A 20,395-nucleotide genomic window follows, 5' to 3' on the forward strand; every position below is an offset into this window, starting at 1 on the left:
AATTGTTAACAGTACTGCTAATAACCAGAAAGATGATTCCCTCAGTCTTCCAATTTCGATGAATACTTTCAGGCACAGAATTAAGAGGACTGTGGATATTAAGTTCATCCACAGCTATTCTTACCAGTTCAAGAACAATGTCAGAAAGAATACTCTCACCTCTTCTCTTGAGCTTGCTTAGTAATCAGGATGCTTGCTTCTGAGACAGTGAGTTTGCATATAGCACTACATACTATTTATATGTTCTCTAGAAAGTTTGATCTGTGGTTCATAAGAATGCCCACGATTCAATGAGTTTTGTACTGGAATAGTCTATTACAATTAGTAGCGGCCAAGTAGGTTTTATACAGATATAGATAGCTTGTTACAGGTATGGCTTGTTCTGTATAGGATACCTATTAGAAAATACCATTCAATGTATACCTATGTAGCAAAACTGCACGTTCTGCACATGTACCCCAGAACTTAAAGTATAATAATAAAAAAAAAAACCATTCAAGTTTTCCCTTAGAAGTTTCAAAAAAATCTTATATTTCATCCTCAGAGTTTTTTAAAAACTGACTCCTCCTTTGAAAAAGTTTAAAGATCAGGACTCTGGAGAAAGTGAAACCGCTCTAAAGTCTATTTGTACAATTAAAGATTTCCTTGAAGCATTATCATAATTTATAGTTTTATTGTTTTTGCTTTTATTTTAAAGAGACAGAGTCTGGCTCTGTTGCCCAGGCCAGAGTACAGCAGCGTGATCGTAGCTCACTGCAACCTTGACCTCTCAGGCTCAAGCAATCCTCCTGCCTCAATCTCCCAAACAGCTAGGACTACAGCCATGCACCATCATGCCCTACTACAACTTTTAAAAACTTTGTAGAGATGAGGTCTTGCTACATTGCCCAGGCTGGTCTCAAACTCCTGGCTTCAAGTGATCCCTCCACCTCAGCCTTTCATGGCACTGGGATTACAGCCATGAGCTTCTGTACCTGGCCAATCCTTATTTTGAGCAAAACAGGTAAACATATTTATAATTTAAAACTATTTTAGTTACATGAATTCTGAGGCTTTTAAGAGTTAAAAAAAGTATGTCAAATAAATATTTAAAAAATGAAAGACATATAGCTTTTAAAAAATAAAGACCCATACAACTATTCAACCTTTACTGTTCTCTTCCTGTTTATTCAAGGGCTACAAAAGCAAGATAACACTTCCTATTAGTTTTCTAAACAGCTTTCTCAAATTAAAATGAATTAATCTAAAGGCTAAACATTCTTTCTACAACCTACAGAAATCATTTTTGTTAAAAGCTGGGTTATTTGGTAGCTGCTAATGATCAAGATGCTTTTAAGTCATTTTAGCTAGTTTGTGATGATACTGAGTTTAAAATCACATTTGCAAATATATTTCGTAAATGGTCACCCTCGATCTGGAAATCAATTCTACCTGTTATTATAAAGGGATGGCTACTGGATGCAGTGATGCAATGCATTCAATCTTCAGGGCAATGACTAACACTGGATTGAGAAAATTAGTATGAGGAAATTGCTGCCTAAACATGTTTTTGTTAAACTGTATATGTTGAAAATGTTTAAAAAGGTTTGGAGACAAAAAGGTTTTGTGGACTTAAAAAACAACTGACTCTGATGGAATGCCAAATTGTGAACTGCCAGACAGTTGCCGCTGGTAATAGAACTCTAAGACCTGAAGCGCTCTGGCAGAACCTGATTATATGGTAATCCTAGTATCTGAGAGAAGGCAAAAGAGCTAGAAGAATAACTGATAGAGTGGTTGCTATAGTAACCAAGATAAATTTGTATACTGACTGAGGAAAAACACTGGGGTTGCCATCAGGTATGAGGCCCACATTATGTCGTAGGTGCTTTTTCCTCGGTTTTGAATCATGAGATGACAGACTAACACAAAGACTGCTGAGTTTGAAATAAGGGAATAGAAAGAGTTTCACTCTGAAGAGTAGCTGGTTAGCTGAATAATATCCAACAGTGAGAGGGGAACAGACCTTGTGAAAGTTTGTAGATATTAGCCTAACTATGGATAGAAATGAGAAACATAGGTTATTTACCAATTCAAGCTAAATATCAGTAGGACATCATAAAGTACCTACAATTTTTGTTACTTTAACTTTGATTTGAGGTATTTCTTGTAGGTTATTAATCTCTTAGAGAAGGGGTTATTTAATTCATGCTGTGAACATGTTTATCAAAATGATGGGATTTGTCGTATCTCAGTTATCCATGCCCCAGGAAGCAGCACTGTAACTTGGTCTCTATACCTACTGCTGGGGCTACCTTTACCTCCTCCACCTCCATCACCACAACCTGCATGAACTCTTTATACTCCCTTCCTTCACCTCTAATACTATCCCAGGAAGTAACTACCAAAACTGCAGAGTATGAGGAAGAAACAAACAGCCTCTTAAAGGTGCTTCCCTGGCAAATTCACCTGATTTTGTCAAAGTCTTAATGAACTGAAGAGTACAAACACATGTGTTTGGTAATGTAAAGGTTATACAGTAAGTCTAAAATACCAGTAATTAGAAATTATTTTCTGTTTAAGACCACCACTGTACTTCACATCCTAAAACTATTTAGGTTTTTAATATTTTTTAAAATCAAAGACCAGGCGCAGTGGTGGATACCTGTAATCTCAGCACTTTGGGAGGTCGAGGCTGGGTCAATCAGTTGAGCCCAGGAGTTCGAGACTAGCCTGGGCAACATGGTGAAACCTCATCTCTACCAAAAAAAAAAAATATTAAAAACCTGATATATATATATAGAAAAATTAGCCAGGCGTGGTGGTGCACATCTGTGGTCCCAGCTACTTGGGAGGTTGAGGTGGGAGGATCACCTGAGCCTGGGGAGGTTGAGGCTGCAGTAAGCTGAGATTGCACCATTGCACTCTAGCCTGGGTGACAGAGTGAGACCCTGTCTCAAAAAGCAAAAAAAGAAAACAAATTTTATCTGTCCTATCTTATGAAGTAGATTATCACAAGAAGAGAATAAAGTTTTCAATTTACAGGAGTTCATACAGATTCAACTTGAGCCCCCAAATTGCCATGCCACTATGGACTATCCTACCCCCATGAGTTATCAATTGACAGTTGGAAGTCACTAAATATAACTTGTTTATTTATTTAATTTTTTTGAGACGGAGTCTTGCTCTGTTGCCCAGGCTGGAGTGCAGCGGCACAACCACGGCTCACTGCAACCTCCGCCTCCCGGGTTCAAGCGATTCTCCTGAATCAGCCTCCCAAGTAGCTGGGTGTGTGCTACCATGCTCAGCTAATTTTTGTATTTTTAGTAGAGATGGGGTCTGACCACGTTGGCCAGGCTGGTCTCGAACTCCTAACCTAAGGTGATCCATCTACCTCAGCCTCCCAAAGTGCTGAGATTACAGGCGTGAAAAATGGTGCCTGGCCGTATGTCACTAAATTTAGAACTTGAATTTACTAATTAATATGTAGAGGGTTTTTTTTTTTTTTTTCTCACTTCAATATGATGTTACATGAGTGTGATAAAACAGCATTGGTAAATATATTTCTATCACTTCACAAAACCTTCAGTAATCAAATTTGTGATCAAATGTCAACTCATCAACAAACAGCCATTTTTAAGGAAATTTTCCTAAAGTAATAAATATTGCACAGATATTTTTAAAATTAAAATTTGTATCAATTTTCAATTCAGTGTTTCTGACACCTAAGTAAAGTGAGAAGCTGCGTTTTCAACAAAGGCAGCTACACACCTTTTTGTTTTTCAGACCTAACAATTATTCAGGACAGTTTGGTCTCAGTTCCCATGACTTAACATTTTATCATTATTCCAACCTGAATGTGATAGACTGCAGTTAATACTAACTAAACGCCTAAGAATAAAATAATACAAATAATCACTGTTCTTAGACAAGCTATTTTGCCATTGTTTTTCACCCTGGCTTGGAGAAAACTAGTGGGCAAAACTTAGGATTCTACAACAGTTCAAGGCCTCTGATAGGCGAGGTATGAAGAAACAGTCAAGTAAATCATCTTAAGAGCCCAGCTAATAGGGTAAGTGCCAGAAACCGATGGCAGGAATACCCAGCAATACTTTCCCTCCGTCCACAGACATGGTAGCATGGTATAAGTGAGGCATCAAGAGACCTGGGCGCTAGTTCCAAGTCTGCCCTTATTAGCAATGTGTCACTTCCCCTCTCAGATCTAAATTTCACTTTCAGTTAAAAGGGAAGGCTGGGCTAAAATGATCTCCAGTCCCTTCCTACTCTAAAAATGTTATGATTCTATCGTTCTTCCAAGGCCTCAAAAATATTTTGGCTGCCACTAAAAAAAAAAGAGTGCTGAAAATGTTACATTTATTTTTACAACATGTTCTCAGTGCCAGCCTCTAGTATGTGTAAGTATAAACCACATGAGCTAGCAGGGGCATTCATCTCATATATAATTTACCCAGTGAATACTTAATTTCAAATTTATGGGTCTCGACCTATGTACCAAACACCATTAAGTTAAACTAAAAGGTTAAAAAAAAATCACGGAAAGATTTACCAACAATAAAAGCTTATCAATACAAGCACACTATTAAACCTCAATATAAAGACATGTAGAGTTGGAAGGGTTCTCAAGAGTGTAATCCCCTCGATTTAAAGACCAGGAAATAAATGACTCACAGTCCAGCGCTCTTTTCTAGTATACCACACAGTTCCTCCTCTCTTTCCTGCTCTATCAAAAGACAGCCCGGTAGCAGAAAGAACGCCAGACAGTCAAACTGATCAGGTTCTAGACTTAGCTCCACCATTAATTTGCTGTGGCAGCTTTTACAAGTTCCTTTCTCTCTCTAGGTTTCAGTTTTCACAACATTTTACACGAAGGAGTTTAACTAGATAGATGTCCCTTCTAGCTGCAACAGAGTATGATCTTGCAAAATTCCTATCTGACAAAACGAAAACACACTTTGCTGAAAGAAAGTGGAATTTCTTGCCAAGAGAACAAAAAAGTTTGGGCTGCTGGTTTTAAAGATGTATCAGTTAAATTCAGCAACTTGGTCCTAAAGCATTTTACTCCAGAATCTACCAGGGGAGGATCTCTCTCCACCTCTCTGTCCCTGCTCTCACTGCCCTCCACAGAAAAAAAAAAAAAACAAAAAAACAAAAAAAAAAAAAAAAACTGGACTAGGAGTCTGAAGAGCTGGTTTCAAATCCCAGTTCTGCCACTTAAAAGCTCTCTCCTAGGACAATTCACTTAACCGTCTCTGAGTCTAAGGTTCCTAGGCCAGGCGCAGCTCACGTCTGTAATCCCAGTACTGTGGGAGGCTGAGGCGGGCAGATCACGAAGTCAGGAGTTCAAGACCAGCCTGAACAACATGGTGAAACCCTGTCTCTACTAAAAATTAGCTGGGCGTGGTGGCACACACCTGTAATCTCAGCTACTCAGGAGGCTGAGGCAGGAGAATCTCTTGAACCCGGGAAGTGAAGGTTGCAGTGAGCAGAGATCACGCCACTGCACTCCAGCCTGGGTGACAGAGCGAGACTCTGTCTCAAAAAAAAAAAAAAAAAAAAAAGTTCCTCATATGTAAAAATAAAGGTAAAAATGAAGATAAAAATGAGAAAACCTGGGCCTGGCGAGATGGCTCATGCCTGACAGTAATCCCAGCACCGTGGAAGGCTGAGGTGGGAGGACTGCTTGAAGCCAGGAGTTTCAGACCAGGCTGGGCAACATAGCAAGACCCCATCTCTAAAAAAGCCTTTAGCTGAGCAGGGTGATATGCACCTGTGGGAAGATAAGTTGAGCTTAGGAGTTTGAGGCAGCAGTGAGCCATGATCTCGCCACCTCTCCATCCTGGGCAACAGAGTGAGACCCTGTCTTGAAAAAGAAAAAAAAAAAAAAGAAAAAGAAAAAAGAAAATAATAAAGAAACCCTGACCTAAAATATCAATAAAAAAGCATTATAAATATGGTATATATTGCAAAGCTGGGCAAGTGAAGATGATCTGCCACTGTGGAAAAGTAGGCTATATTGGAATTAAAAGTCTCTAAAAACCTGGGCTGATTCTTATTAAATTTGCTTTCAAAGAGTAGATTAATAAAGCCGAAGACATCATTGGAAGGAAAATGCAAGACATAAATTAATTTTAGGAAACAGCCTGTGTATTAGGAATGTGCTAATTAACAAAACACGAGGTAAGTCTCCACTGCCTATTCAGTTTACTACAATTTGTTGACATAGTCTGTGTACTCCCAAACACACAACAGCAAGGAACATTTCTGAAGTGCCCAAATTCAGTCTATTAACCTTAGAAATTGTATAGTTTGCCACTACAGATCATATCAAGGAACAGAACATATTTCTGATGACCAGTATCTAGTTATGCAATCTGTCTCCACAAATCAAGATTTCTCACTACATTTCCAGGTTATAAGTTGCCCACCCAGATCTCCTCATAGTGTCTTATGCAAATGATACAACCTTTCACAAAGAACAGAGGAAAATGTAAATGATGCTAACCTTTTTCTGCCCTCTCAGTGCTGCCAGTTCTTTTCAGATGCAATTCTCCAGATTAGTCTATTCTCTTTCCAATCCTCTAATACAGAAAGGAGCCCTGAAATCCACAAACTGACCCTGTAGTTTTATCCATAGAGCTCAACACACTTAGTAATTGGGCAGGTTAAAGTTAAAATTAGAAAGCTGAGTTCCGAGAAACTTTTTTAGTCTTCACCTAATATCAGAGGATCAAAGTGCTTGAGAAGCTATATTATCTCATGAGGGAAGAAGTGACTCTATCAATTCTGTCAAAATGACTCATCCGGTTTAGATAAGTAAAAGAGCTCCAAGTTCTATATATCTCCCAAAGTAAGCTCTGTGTAAAGTTAACAAATATGCCAATGCCAAGAAAGGAAGGAGACGAGCACGAACACTTTGAATGCTTTCTCTGTGCCCAGGTACTGGACTAGACAGTTTACACAGGTCCTGACATAACTTGCGTCCTTTGAAATTAAACTTACTCAATGGAAAGAAACAATATCCACAGAGTAGTTCTAAACTGATCATCTCATAAACTGATGATTTCCCTCCCCCACCCCAATACACACACACAAAAGTACCAAAGGACTTGGTCTCTCATTTAATCTGAATTGTCAGTTCATTACTGTGAAGGGAAAACCACACACAAAAAAATTAAATTTCACGGAAATCCAATACATTTCAAAACCCAAATGTATTTCCTATCCTCTACACTTAGCTCTAAACTTGTCTCAGATATTGAACTTGAAGGAGATTCGGTGCCATCTCAAGATTGGCCATTGCCACCCCAAAATCCCACAACAGTGACATGAAGGTTGTTGGAAAGACACATATCTGAAATCTACCAAAGTACATTGCTTTCTGATTTTATTACTGTAACTTTTTGGTGTATATTGTGTATAAACACACATTAGTTTTTAGAATGACTTCTAGCATGCATGGCTAACTATACTTGCATCACAGGGGGTATTTCTCCCACGGAGTAAGTATGAGAATTGAAGGCAGTGAACTTCTGGAACCATATTAGTCCTTTATACTAACATACAAATTTTATCAATCATCAAGTTCTTACAGCATGAAAATATATTTCACTGCCTCTACTTCCACGTACATTCATAGGGGAGTTCGGCGAAATCGCTTTAAAGCACTACTCCAACTTTGAAAAGTGGAGAAGTGGGTAAGTAAATACAAGTCCTAGTCAAGCGAGCATTCCAACTACTGTACTTCCTATTCAGAATCACCCATATTAATCACCACTAAAACATCGTGCAGAATTAGATAAAGAACACAAAGCTGGGGCTCTCCTTCCAATCACCAGATTACTCAGCACTTGTTTGTCCCTCTGCAGTCAGTCGTGCACATTTCTTCTGTCTGGCCATCCTTTTAGACCGCATTCTTCCTAATAGGGACCGTGTATTCGATTTCCTTTAACTCATGACAAGGTGTTATTTTAATAAAACACTGTTGATCTAGAGTACATTCGCTAGAGGACTTTTCTTAAGCAAATACCCAACCTTCCCCCCCGCTCATTTTCGCTGTGTGCAAGAAAAAGAGGACGGCAAATAGGGGAGAGTTACAGCCACCTCTGAAGTGAATAGGTAAGTTAGCGGTAAACGGGAGGATAAAAAACTACAAGTTACATTTCTCCTGTTACAGCTCCTTTAATCTACGGTCCCCGAGGCCAAAACGGATGTTTGAAAGGTAAGCTCAGAACCCCACAGATACAAATCTCCGACTCTCAGGCACGTAAGCTGTTCCCCCTCACAGAAGGCTGGATCAGAAGACAAACGGGCTCCGAGAGAGACCCTGGGACCGTTCAGTAGGGAAACGGCCGGGAGGCGGCCCGAGGTGGGCGACTCCCCCTTCTCCGCGTCACCCCACCCTAAGAAGCCCCAGGTCTGGGTTCTGAAGTGCTCCAGTGAAACGGAGAGGAACAGCGGTGGCGGACACAGCGGGACCTGGGAGGGGTGTAGGGGGAAGGCACAGGAGATGCGGGGGGCCTAGGATGCCCGGCTTCCTGGCCACAGCTGCAGTTACTTACCCCACGGGGTAGCCGCCCCCTAAGTGCACATCTTCAGGGGCATCATAGAATTCCTCGGTGTCGCTTTCCGACGCCATTTATAGGACACACCCGCGGGTGAGGGGGCCGGCGCCGCCTGGAGGAAGGGTGACTCTTGTCTCCTCCTCGTCGACCTCCACCCGGGCGAGACTGGGGAAGTGGGTCCCGGGCGAGGCTGAGGGAGCAGACGATCTGAAGAGAGGAGACTGTTAAGGAAAGGTGGCCGCCCTCAGTTGCCGGGCTTCGGGAATGACCGGCAAAGCGGCCGCCTGAAGAGGCGGCGGTGGGTCCACGGACTGTTGCTGCCACCGCTCCCAGTGATAGGTGTATAAGGAGCGCAAAAGAGGCGGTGGCTCTTCGCAGTGGGGGAGGAAGGGCGCGCCGGCGACAGCGGCTCCAGTTTCTCCCGCAGCAGCAATTTACAGCAGCTGGAAGAGCTAGTTGCCCGCAAAATACCGACGCGCACCTACCCTCGCGAGATTTCGGGAGGGGCGGTAACACGTGGGCGGGGCGAAGAGGTGGCGGGGGCGGTTCCAGAGAGGCAGCGCTCTGATTACTTCTGCCTGGGAAGCCTATCAAAATGGCGCAAGCGCGTTGAGGGCGTTCGGTGAGGACCGGAAGTAGCCGAGAAGGGAGGGGTTGAGCCTCCCGAAGGGAGGAGTCTAGCACCGTGGTGCCCGGGATTTGAGAGCGCGCGCCCGACGTAGGTGGGGTCAGTCAGAACGCCTAACTCCGTAACTGCAGTTCCAAAGAGACGCGTTTTGAGAGGGATGATTTTGGGTCGGTCTTTTTCTTGTAAAGAAATGCTCTCGGGAAACGTTGGTGTGGACATTTTGGCGTATATTTACGATGTCTTACTATCCAAGCCCGGAATGTCCCACCCTAGGGCGTCGGCAGGTCCACCACCTCTGGCGTTACTAGAATAACTCGCCCTTATTGACTACGAGATCTTTAATTGAGATCCCTAGATACGATCCTGCCGGCCAGAGGGTGGGGTCCTTGAGATATACCCGGGGAGTGTGCCAATTCCATGGAGTAATGATGGATTTATTGCTGGAGCTGAGCCAGTATAAGGCCTCCGGTTACTTTTTCTCCGCACATGTCTATCGCTGCCGACACGATGTGAGAGAAGTTCTTACTGCCCAAGATGTGCGTCAGCTAAATGGTAAATATTTATTGAGCAGATATCATTGCAAGCCTACGAGCTAATGGCTTAATTCTGATCCTCAACTGCCCAGCGTCCGGTGATAAAAATAGAAAGGTACTTTTTAAAAAACCGAAATGTTCTTAAACCACGGGTCATTGACCATCAAGGTGATAACATTGACTTTCAATATGATCACACAGCATATTTGTTTCTCCAACTGACGTCATGATAGGCATTTTGAGCTGTTCGAGCAGCCTCAATTACTACTCAAGAAAAGGCTGGATTGGAGCCAGGGGTATGGCCTCAGAGAGGCTGGAAAGGGGCTCTAGACTTTGTCAAGCAATCAGGGCAAGGTCTGCTGTGGTCTGGTGGACTTCGGTAAAAACCAAATGTCATATACTGTATATTCTGTAATACCCCAGGGAGTTTAGGGAAAACACTGCATAATCAAATATATTAATATTTTTGCAGCAAGATACATGATTGTTCGTACGGGATAAATAAATACAAGTAAATAACCTCATTCAGTTTGAGTCAGACGCTTCTGCCAGATAAGTTTAGGACAGACTTATTTGACTGTCAAATAAATTACTTATAAAACCCCAGAAACTTGGTTTCCAGAGCTTTTGGGGCTTCAGAATTGGAGACAAGGGATTTGTGGATCGTTGTGAGGGTATGACTTTTGTTAAACCTAAAAATTATTAGGTTTTATGTGTCTTAAACATGTTAATTAACTTTCTAGATATAAAAATGTAACTCAAAGTACTAACTTTTAAAAACGTTTTGCTAAGAGAGGTTTTTTTTGTTTTCTTTTTGGATTATGGAAAGATGCAAGATATAAGGTAGGGAAAGATATATTTATGGAAAGATGTAACTACCTGAATGTATTCTCTTCCTAGTTATCTAATAGTGAATTTATGGCTTCCAAAAAAAAAGTTAGTTTTCTCTGTATGATAGAGGTGTTAGTTTCAGGCGCGGTGGCTCACGCCCGTAACCCCTGCACATTGGGAGGCCAAGGCAGGCGGATTTCTTGAGCCCAAGAGTTTCAGACCAGCCTGGGCAACGTGGTGAAACCCCGTCTCTACAAAAACTTCAAAATTTAGCTGGGTGTGCTGGCATGTGCCTATGGTCCCAACTACTGTGGAGGCTGAGGTGGGAGAATCGCTTGAGCCCAGGAGGTTGAGGCTGCAGTGAGCTGAGATAACACCACTGCACTCCAGACTGGGCAGCAGAGCCACACCCTGTCTAGCAAAAAAAAAAAAAAAAGAAAAGAAAAGAAAAGAAAAAAATCCGTGTATGGAAACCCGTCACTCAGTCCAGTAAACATACACAATTTGGTGTCATGCGGTGTTCTAGATGCTAAGGACAATTCATAGATTTAAAAGACAATTAGATCTGGCGCGGTGGCTCACACCTGTAATCCCAGCACTTTGGGAGGCCGAGATGCGTGGACATGCGTGGATCACTTGAGGTCAGGAGTTTGAGACCAGCCTGGCCAACCTGGCAAAATCCTGTCTCTACTAAAAATACAAAAGTTAGCCAGACATGGTGGCACTTGCCTGTTGTCCCAGCTACTCGGGAGGCTGAGGTAGGAGAATCGCTTGAACCCGGGAGGCGGAGGTTGCAGTGAGCTGAGATCGCGCCACTGCATTCCAGTCTGGGCGACAGAGTGAGACCCTGTCTCAAAAACAACAGCAACAGTAACAAAGACAAAACAGAAAAAGATAACTTAAGTTTCTACCTACAAGGAGCTAATAATCTAGCAGTGGAGACAAATACGGAGTACTAGTTTGGTGGGTTTTTTTGTTTTTTGTTTTTTTTTTTAAATATACCGTATCTTGGACATTTTAAGCTGCCTTAAACATTATACTTAGAAAAAGGTAAAACGAATAGGAATGATAAACTGGTAACATTTTTAGAGCTTTTAAAGTTGTCTGTTTAAATGCTTTTATCAATTGCATGAGAAAGCCAATTGCTAGAATGAATTGCTGGAAACGTTAAAACACATATAAATACTGCCCATCATCACTTTTAAAAATGTAAAAGATGTGTTTATTTCGCCTGAAATATCAGTTCTTGAGTTTTAAAGCAGCAGATTTTAAGTATCATCCAAGGCAGTGGTTTTGAAGCTTTTCTCTGTATTAGAAATGGAACCTTAATCAAACTTAATTTTATGCAAAAGTCCATGTAGTATACAAAATAAAAACTGCTGTATTTGAAACAGGGTTTCAAAGTTGAGGTCCCTGTCTGTTTGACCTTCCTTGAATCTCCAGAGACTGTCCTAAGGCCCGATAAAAAAAAAAAAAAAGAACAAATGAAAAACTATTGGTCCAAAGCAGAGGTTGGCAAATTATGGTCCACTGGACAAATCTGTCCCACTCTCTGTTTTTGTTAATAGCATATTGTTGGAACACAGCCAGGACTATTTGTTTGTGTATTGCGTATGGCCGCTATCATAGCAGAGTTGAGTAGCTGGGACAGAGACTGTGTGACCCACAAAGCCTAAAATATTTACTATCAGGCCTTTTTTACAGAAAAATTTGCAGATCCTTGGTCCATAAGATACTATTTTCTAGGATACCTCAGAACTAAAAATACCCTCAAATTAAATGGTTTCAGCAGATCATATGATGCTGCAAAATCATGTGTGTAGATAAGAATAAAACCTTTCCTCCCTAGCTCATTCCCAATGACTATTAAAATTTCATAGATCTAAGGGTAAGGTGGGTTTAAGGAAAATTTTTATGCTTAACTAAATTGCTTATCTGCATAGCAAGTACTCTACTCTCCAAAGACTAGATGTCACAGCCACTGTATGGAACAACTTATCTGTGAGATGTTCATTCTCTCCTCTTGGCAAGAATAATACAAACTGGCAACATCCTTGAGGCCAATTTTGCCTCAACCCCAAGGGTAACGAGTCACTCAGAACATCAGTGTTCCAAGTACATCCTAATGCATGTAGCCTTTTGTTACAAACAAGAGCTAAAGTGATAACTCAGGAAAAATATTTTTTTATTTACAGTGTTAGGTGATATGAGACATAATGTTGACAGCAAAGGATTTAATATTACTCACTATGTTGCCCAGGCTGGTCTTGAACTCTTAGCCTCAAGTGATCCTCTTGCCTTGGCCTCCCAAAGTGTTGGGATTACAGGCATGAGCCACTGTACCTGGTCTACAACCTGCAACCCTTCTGATACCTACTTCCACAAGCAAATTTCAGGTCTTTTTCAAAATAAAGTGCCATCTTTATTGTAGCATTTATGTATTTCCTAATCATTTTACATGTGTAAAACTGTACTGCCATTTTTATTAGGTTCATATCTTTTTGTGTATATATCACTGATGAAATTTTTGAATGTTGTGCCCCTACCCCATTTTCCCCATAAGCCTTGTGGTTTTTATTGAACAATTTTGCATAGCAGAGTGATTTTTAGGAATGCCCATGCCCCTTTATAGCAGAACTGACTGTAGTCCAGATGTGGTAGCTTCAGGCATGGCTGGATCCAGGGCCCAAGATATATCAATATGCTCTCTCTTTCTGTCCATCTGCCTCTTCTTGTGCTTTGGCTTCAATTTTCCTACTGCAAACAACTTCCTTCTTGTAGTTAGTGAAGATGGCTGCAAGGAACTTTAGCTTATAATGTCTTAATAACTCTCAGTCCCAAAGGAAGTGAGACTTTCTCTGTCAGTGTTTATATATTAAATCTCAGAGAGGATGTTGATTGGTCTTAGGAGGCCCATCCAGCTAGGAGCATACAGAACTCTCCTTTGTTCAGGCCTGGGTCAGCTGATTCCTTGCCACTCGCCAAATCAGGAGAGACTACTGTGGTTATCTTCCTTACTAGGACTGCGTAGAATATTCAGTGGATGTGCTTTCAAGGAAAGGATACTAGCAAAACAAACAAGCAACAGGATACTAGCAGACAGTAGCAACATGTTTATATAAGTTATTAAGGGGTAAGTCTCTATATACATTGACATGAAAAGAGCTCATAAAGTGTTAAATGAAAACAGATGTTACAGAATACTGTGTATAGAATAATCCCATTCATGTCAATCATTTATCTATGCACATATGTATACCTCTGTGTATGGAGAATTCTGGAAAAATATTCACAAAGGATTTACAGCGAGCATCTTTTGTTGCTGACTAAAATAATAACAATAATAAGAGGTTTGTGCCTTATTTGTGCCTTTGTGTAATGATTTTCTACAATGAATATGTATTACTTTGTTTAAATAAGAGGGAATTATTAAAAGAAAACATATAACCTCTCATATACAAGGTAGATTTACATACAAAATTAAGATCTAAAATTCATTTCCAACATAGTGCATAACTGTGAGTCCTGGGCCTAATGTAGGTAAAACAGTTTCTGGAACACTTCAATAAATACCACCAAGAAGCTGAACTTTGAAAAATACCCACAAAGCAAATCTTGAAATGCAATTAGTCTACCAGTAGAAAGTCATATTTTCTGCACTGCAAGCCTGACACATAAAGAGAATAAGTAATGGCAATTTCTAAAGCAACTAGAAATGGTGAATCTGTGAAACAGATGTGGAGTTTTTGGAGCAAGGTTGGAGGTATACTTCTAACAATATGGACTAAGCATAATTTTATTTTTCAAAACATTAAGTATATATGGCATGATCTAAAGAGAAATAAATAAGGACATAATGAACTTTATCCTTCAAAAAATTATTCTGGGTCACAAACTTGAGAAGATGTCTTTTGTCCACCACCCATGGCATCTTTATTTTTTTTAAATGTTTGAAACTCAATCTAACAGCAAATATTTATATAGAAATATCAATCACCAGGCTAATATACACACACACACACACACACTCAACAGTAACAACTAGAATTTTCTGGTGCTATAGACAGTTTGTGTTATCTCAAAATTCATTCATATGTTGAAATCTAATCCCCAATGTGATGGTATCTGAAGTGGGAAGGAACTTTAAAGGTCATTAGTTCAAGCCTCATATCTCATAGATGAATTCCTTCTACAAACTTCACCAATAAATGGTCATTCAAGGACATGGAGTTTAGTATTTATCCAATCAATTTTTTGGTAACCTCTAATGTTAGCAGATTTCTTCATTTCATTTGGCCCAAATCTACATTTCTGTAATTTTCATCCACTGGTTATGATTCTGGTTACTAAGTCCATACAAAAACCTTTCATCTTTTCAAACATGGTTATCAATTCTCTGTAGTATGTTTATCTTGGGAATATATACTGATATGTTTACCTGAATGTGTTCAGAGACAGATAAATGGGAATTTTGACTACACAATTAAGGTGGTGCATTAAATAAATATGCAATAATATGTGTAGATACTATACATGTCCACCATATGTGTACAGTTTCTGTTTAATGGTATCTTCTCTATGTGTAGCTAGTAATAATTTTTTTTTGTTTGTTTCTTTTGTTGTTGTTGTTTTTTGAGATGGAGTTTCGCTCTTGTTGCCCAGGCTGGAGTGCAATGGTGCGATCTTGGCTCACCGCAACCTTCACTGCCCAGGTTCAAGCGATTCTCCTGCGTCAGCCTCCCGAGTAGCTGGGATTACAGGCATGCGCCACCATGCCTGGCTAATTTTTGTATTATTAGTAGAGAGGGGGTTTCACCATGTTGGCCAGGCTGGTCTCGAACTCCTGACCTCGTGATCTGCCCACCTCAGCCTCCCAAAGTGCTGGGATTACAGGCGTGAGCCACCATGCCCGGCCAATTATATGTTACATAACAATAGTTCTTCATACTTTCTAAGACACTTTCATCTATTATTTAATGATAATATAATAACTATCATTAAATTAGTGCTTACTAGGTAACAGGAACCACATTAAGTACTCTGCATATATTATTTCACTTAATTCATACACTATATGAAGAAGATGCTACTATTATCCTCATTTTACGGGTAGGGAAATTCAGGTTTAGAAGAGTTAAGTAATTTGCCCTGTGTTTCACAGCTAGTTTTTAGTGGTTAGGATTTGAGCCCAAGGCCTGCTGAATTCAGAGCCTGAACTCTTAAGCACTTTAAGGGTAGGAAAGATCATATTATCACCTTTACTTTACAAACGTGAAAACTGAGATGTTGAAAGTGGTGACATGCCTCAGGTTACACTTTGATTTGATTTGATTCTTTTATTTTTTCATTACTTTTCCAGAGTTTGGAGTTTTATTAGCCTGCAACAAATGAAGCATGTTAATGAGTGAAGTATCTAAAATAATAATATTGCAACAAGTAAAAAAGCAATTGTTTGATTTTTTTTTCATTTTTTATGGTATGCTTTATCTAACTGGGTACATCTCAACATTGGGGGGTTGTGGTAGGCATTATTCTAGGATGGCCCCCAGGATTCTCAGCCCCTGGTGTACACACATCTCCCAGTTATTCAGTCCCAAACTAATCTAGATGCTGTTGTGAAGAGATTTGTCAGATGTGATTCAAGTTCCAAATCAGTTGACTTTAAGATTAGGTAGATTAGGCTGGGCATGGTGGCTCACGCCTGTAATCCCAGCACTTTGGGAGGCTGAGGCAGGCGGATCACGAGGTCAGGAGTTCGAGACCAGCCTGACCAACATGGTGAAACCCTGTCTCTACTAAAAATACGAAAATTAGCCGGGCATCATGGCGCATGCCTGTAATCCCAGCTACTCAGGAGGCTGAGGCAGGAGAATCGCTTGAACATGGGAGGCAGAGGTTGCAGTGAGCCGAGATCGCACTCCAACCTGGGTGACAGAGTGAGACTCTGTCTCAAAAAAAGAAAGAAAGAAAAAAAAGATTAGGCAGATTATATAGGTGGATCTGGCCTAATTACATGAGTTCTTTAGAAGCAGAGAGATTTTTTTTCTGGCTGATGGGGAAGAGGAAGTCAGAAAAATGCACTCTGGCTGGCCTAGATGAAAACAAACATCTATACTGTGCACTGCCTCTGAGGGCCATGAGGTGTGGATTGTGGGTGGCCTCTAAGAGCTGAGAGTGAATCCACAGCTAATAGTCAGCAAGGAAATGGGAACCTCAGTCCTGTGGCTGCAGGGAACTGAAGTCTGCCAACAGCCAGCAGGAGCTTGGGAGAGGACCCCAAGATCTAGATGTGAATGCAGCCTGGCTGACACCTTGGTTTCAGCCTTGTGAGACCCTGAGCAGAGAGCCCAGTCACACTGTCCTCAGATTTCTGGCTTACAGAACTGTGAGCTAATAAACTGGCATTGTTTTAAGCCACTAACCTTGTGGTAATTTGTTATGAAGCAATAGAAAACTACTACAGGGATAAATATCCTTATCCTCTCTCCTGGTTAAGAACCACAGATCTAGGTAGGTCATGATAAAAGCACATGTAAATACATCAACATGGACTGTTTGCTTTCTGAAGTCCTTGAGTGCCCTTAGGAATAAATGTAACACTGGAGTGAACATTACGGTGTGTTTCTCTTAAGAGAAAAACATCAAATTCCAAAAAAATAACCTAACATGCATTTAAGATATGAAAGAAATGTTTAGCATCATATACACTACACATACACTGTACCCCAAATCCAACCCCATTTACAAAATGTTCCCCAGAACCCCAGCAATCCTCCTACACATGTGATGTTAGGGACTGCCTGATCCCTGCTTCTGTGGTCTTTCCCATTGGGTGAATCTGCTTGCCTTTAGAACTTGCGCTCAGTTCCAATGTCAATCTTTATTTTTTTCATTCCAAATACTTTTAGATTTTAAGGTATAATTGACAAATAAAAATTGTATATATTTATGGTATACAATCTGATGTTTTAAATATATATACACACATTGTGAAATGATTAAATCAAGGTAATTAACACATCCATTACCTCACATATGTATCACTATTTTGTGGTGAGAACATTTAAAATCTACTTTTAGCAATTTTCTTTTTTCATACCTTAGACTTTCAAATGATGTACTCGTGTGTGTGTGTGTGTTATTATGCCGAACACTTGCTGAACTCTTTCAGACTGAAAACTCACACCTTTCAAATCAGGCAAATTCTCCATCATTTGTTTGCTAATTTCCTGCTTCCTATTTTTTCTCTGTTCTCTTTTCTGTAACTTATATTAGGCATGGGTCTCATTTTCCATGTTTATTTTCACTTTTTCTTTTTTTAACTTTAAGCTCAGGGGTACAAGTGTGGGTTTGTTACATAGGTAAACTTGTGTCATAGGGGTTTGTTGTACAGATTTTTTCATCATCCAGGTATTAAGCCTAGTACCCACTAGTTGTTTTTCCTGATCCTCTCCTTCCTCCAAACCTTCTCCCTCCAATAGGTCCCAGTGTGTGTTTTTCACCTTTGTGTCCATGTGTCCTCATCATTTAGCTCCCACTTATAGGTGAGAACATGTGGTATTTGGTTTTCTGTTCCTTAGTTTGCTAAGGATAATGGCCTCCAACTCCATCTGTGTCCCTGCAAAGGACATGATCTCATTAATTTTTTATGGCTGCAAGCAATTTTCAAGTATATAATACATTATTATTAACCATAGTCTCCATGCTGTGCAATAGATCTCCAGAACTTATTTCTCCTGTCTAACTAAAACTTTTTATCTTTTGACCAATATCTTCCCATTCCCTGGCTGTGGCCCCTTACTCCCCCTAGGCCCTGGCAACCGCCACTCTACTCTCTGTCTCTATGAGTTTGACATTTTTAGATTTCACATGTAAGTGATATCATGCAGTAGTTGCTTTCTGTGCCTGACTTATTTAACTTAGCATAATGTACTCCAGGTTCATCTGTGTTGTCACAAATGACTGTATTTCCTTCTTTTTAAAGGCTGAATAGTATTCCTCAGTGTTAATCTTACTACTGATCTTCCAGTGTCATTGTCTAGAGTCACTATGGTTGCATGATCATTAATCACTTCAACAGAATTAACAACAGATTAAGGGCTTACTACATGCCAGGTATTGTACTACATATTGGGTTAACAGTGGTATGGCCCAGTCCTTGACTGAGCTTTTCATCTCCATTGTCTAAGCCTGGAATCTGACACATGATCCATATCATCTGGGGATGGGGCTCCCATTAGTCATTGGCCAGTCCCTGAAAAACGAAATCCCTAACTTTTCACTTATGGTTTTTTGCCTATGTTCCTCACCTTTGAAGCCAAATCTTCAGCATATCAGCCTGCTGTGACTATAGTCTTCCTCTGTTTCCTGGCCAGTACTAAGTCTGGACTTGAAACCTAGCTTGCCCTGCTGGATTTTTTGCCGCCTTCTGTCATCCTGTCCACCTTTACACACTGCCCACCTAAGTCACAGTGGCTGGCTGGTATGGTTGGGAATATCTATTCCTTTAGACCTGCCATATACCTCTTCAAGTTGGGAAATAGTAGACATAATTTTAGTTTTCCAGATTTTCTGACAAAGTTTCATACCCAAAATGATCATTTTTTTGAAGAGTAAACAACTTGTGGCCAGGTGCGGTGATTCATGCCAGTAATCCCAGTACTTTGGGAGGCCAAGGCAGGCAAATCACTTGAGTTCGAGACCAGCCTGGCCAATATGCTGAAACCCTGTCTCTACTAAAAATACAAAAATTAGCCAGGCGTGGTGGCACACACCTCTAGTTCCAGCTTCTAGCTACTTGGGAGGCTGAGGCAGGAGAATCACTTGAACTCGGGAGGTAATGGTTGCAGTGAGCCGAGATCGCACCACTGTACTCCAGCCTGGGCAACAGAGCAAGACTCCATTTCAAAACACAACACAACACAACACAACACAACAAAAGAGCAGACAACTTGTTTAAAAATGAACCATGGATCTGGCCTCAGTCTTGGGCAAAAGTCTGAAAGTCATGACCTAAGAAGAGGGATAGGGGTAAAAGGGGAATCATAATTTAGTCTGTACCTATGATCTACCTTGTATTTTACAAGTTATCTCAGTCATTTTGTGTCCGGAATTGGCGGGTTCTTGGTCTCACTGACTTCAAGAATGAAGCCGCGGACCCTCCCGGTGAGTGTTACAGTTCTTAAAGATGGTGTGTCCAGAGTTTGTTCCCTTCTGATGTTCGGACGTGTTTGGAGTTTCTTCCTTCTGGTGGGTTCATAGTCTCACTGGCTTCAGGAGTGAAGCTGCAGACCTTCGCGGTGAGTGTTACAACTCTTAGGGCCACACGTCTGGAGTTGTTCATTCCTCCCAGTGGATTCGTGGTCTTGCTGGCCTCAGGAGTGAAGCTGCAGACCTTACCTGTGAGTGTTACAGCTCTTAAAGGCAGCGTGGCTGGAGGTTGTTGGTTCTTCCCAGTAGATTCACGGTCTTGCTAGCTTCAGGACTGAAGCTGCAGACCTTCGCAGTGAATGTTACAGGGTGGACCCAAAGAGTGAGCAGCAGCAAGATTTATTGCAAAGAGCAAAAGAACAAAGCTGGAAGGGGACCCAAGCCAGTTACCACTGACTGGTTCCCACAGCGTGCTTTTGTTCCCTTATCTGACCCCACCCACATCCTGCTGATTGGTTCATTTTACAGAGAGCTGATTGGTCCAGTTTACAGAGAGCTGATTGGTCCGTTTTGACAGAGTGCTGATTGGTGCATTTACAATCCCTGAGCTAGACACAGAGTGCTGATTGGTGTATTTACAATCCTCTAGCTAGACATAAAAGTTCTCCAAGTCCCCACTAGGTTAGCTAGAT

The 20,395-nt window shown here is 40.9% G+C and overlaps 1 protein-coding gene across 1 annotated transcript in view; it reads right to left on the bottom strand.

Annotated features, from left to right (window-relative positions):
• WDR44 (WD repeat domain 44) overlaps positions 1-9,135 on the bottom strand; it is a 102,320-nt gene extending 93,185 nt beyond the window's left edge. Inside the window, exon 1 of the mRNA XM_031660451.1 lies at positions 8,559-9,135. Coding sequence (XP_031516311.1) covers positions 8,559-8,635 — 77 coding nt within the window. The 5' untranslated portion in view covers positions 8,636-9,135. The remainder of the gene's footprint in view (positions 1-8,558) is intronic.
• Positions 9,136-20,395: the final 11,260 nt, after the last annotated feature.

The sequence above is a fragment of the Papio anubis genome, chromosome X, assembly GCF_008728515.1.
Source record: "Papio anubis isolate 15944 chromosome X, Panubis1.0, whole genome shotgun sequence".
Taxonomy (NCBI): Eukaryota; Metazoa; Chordata; class Mammalia; order Primates; family Cercopithecidae; genus Papio; species Papio anubis.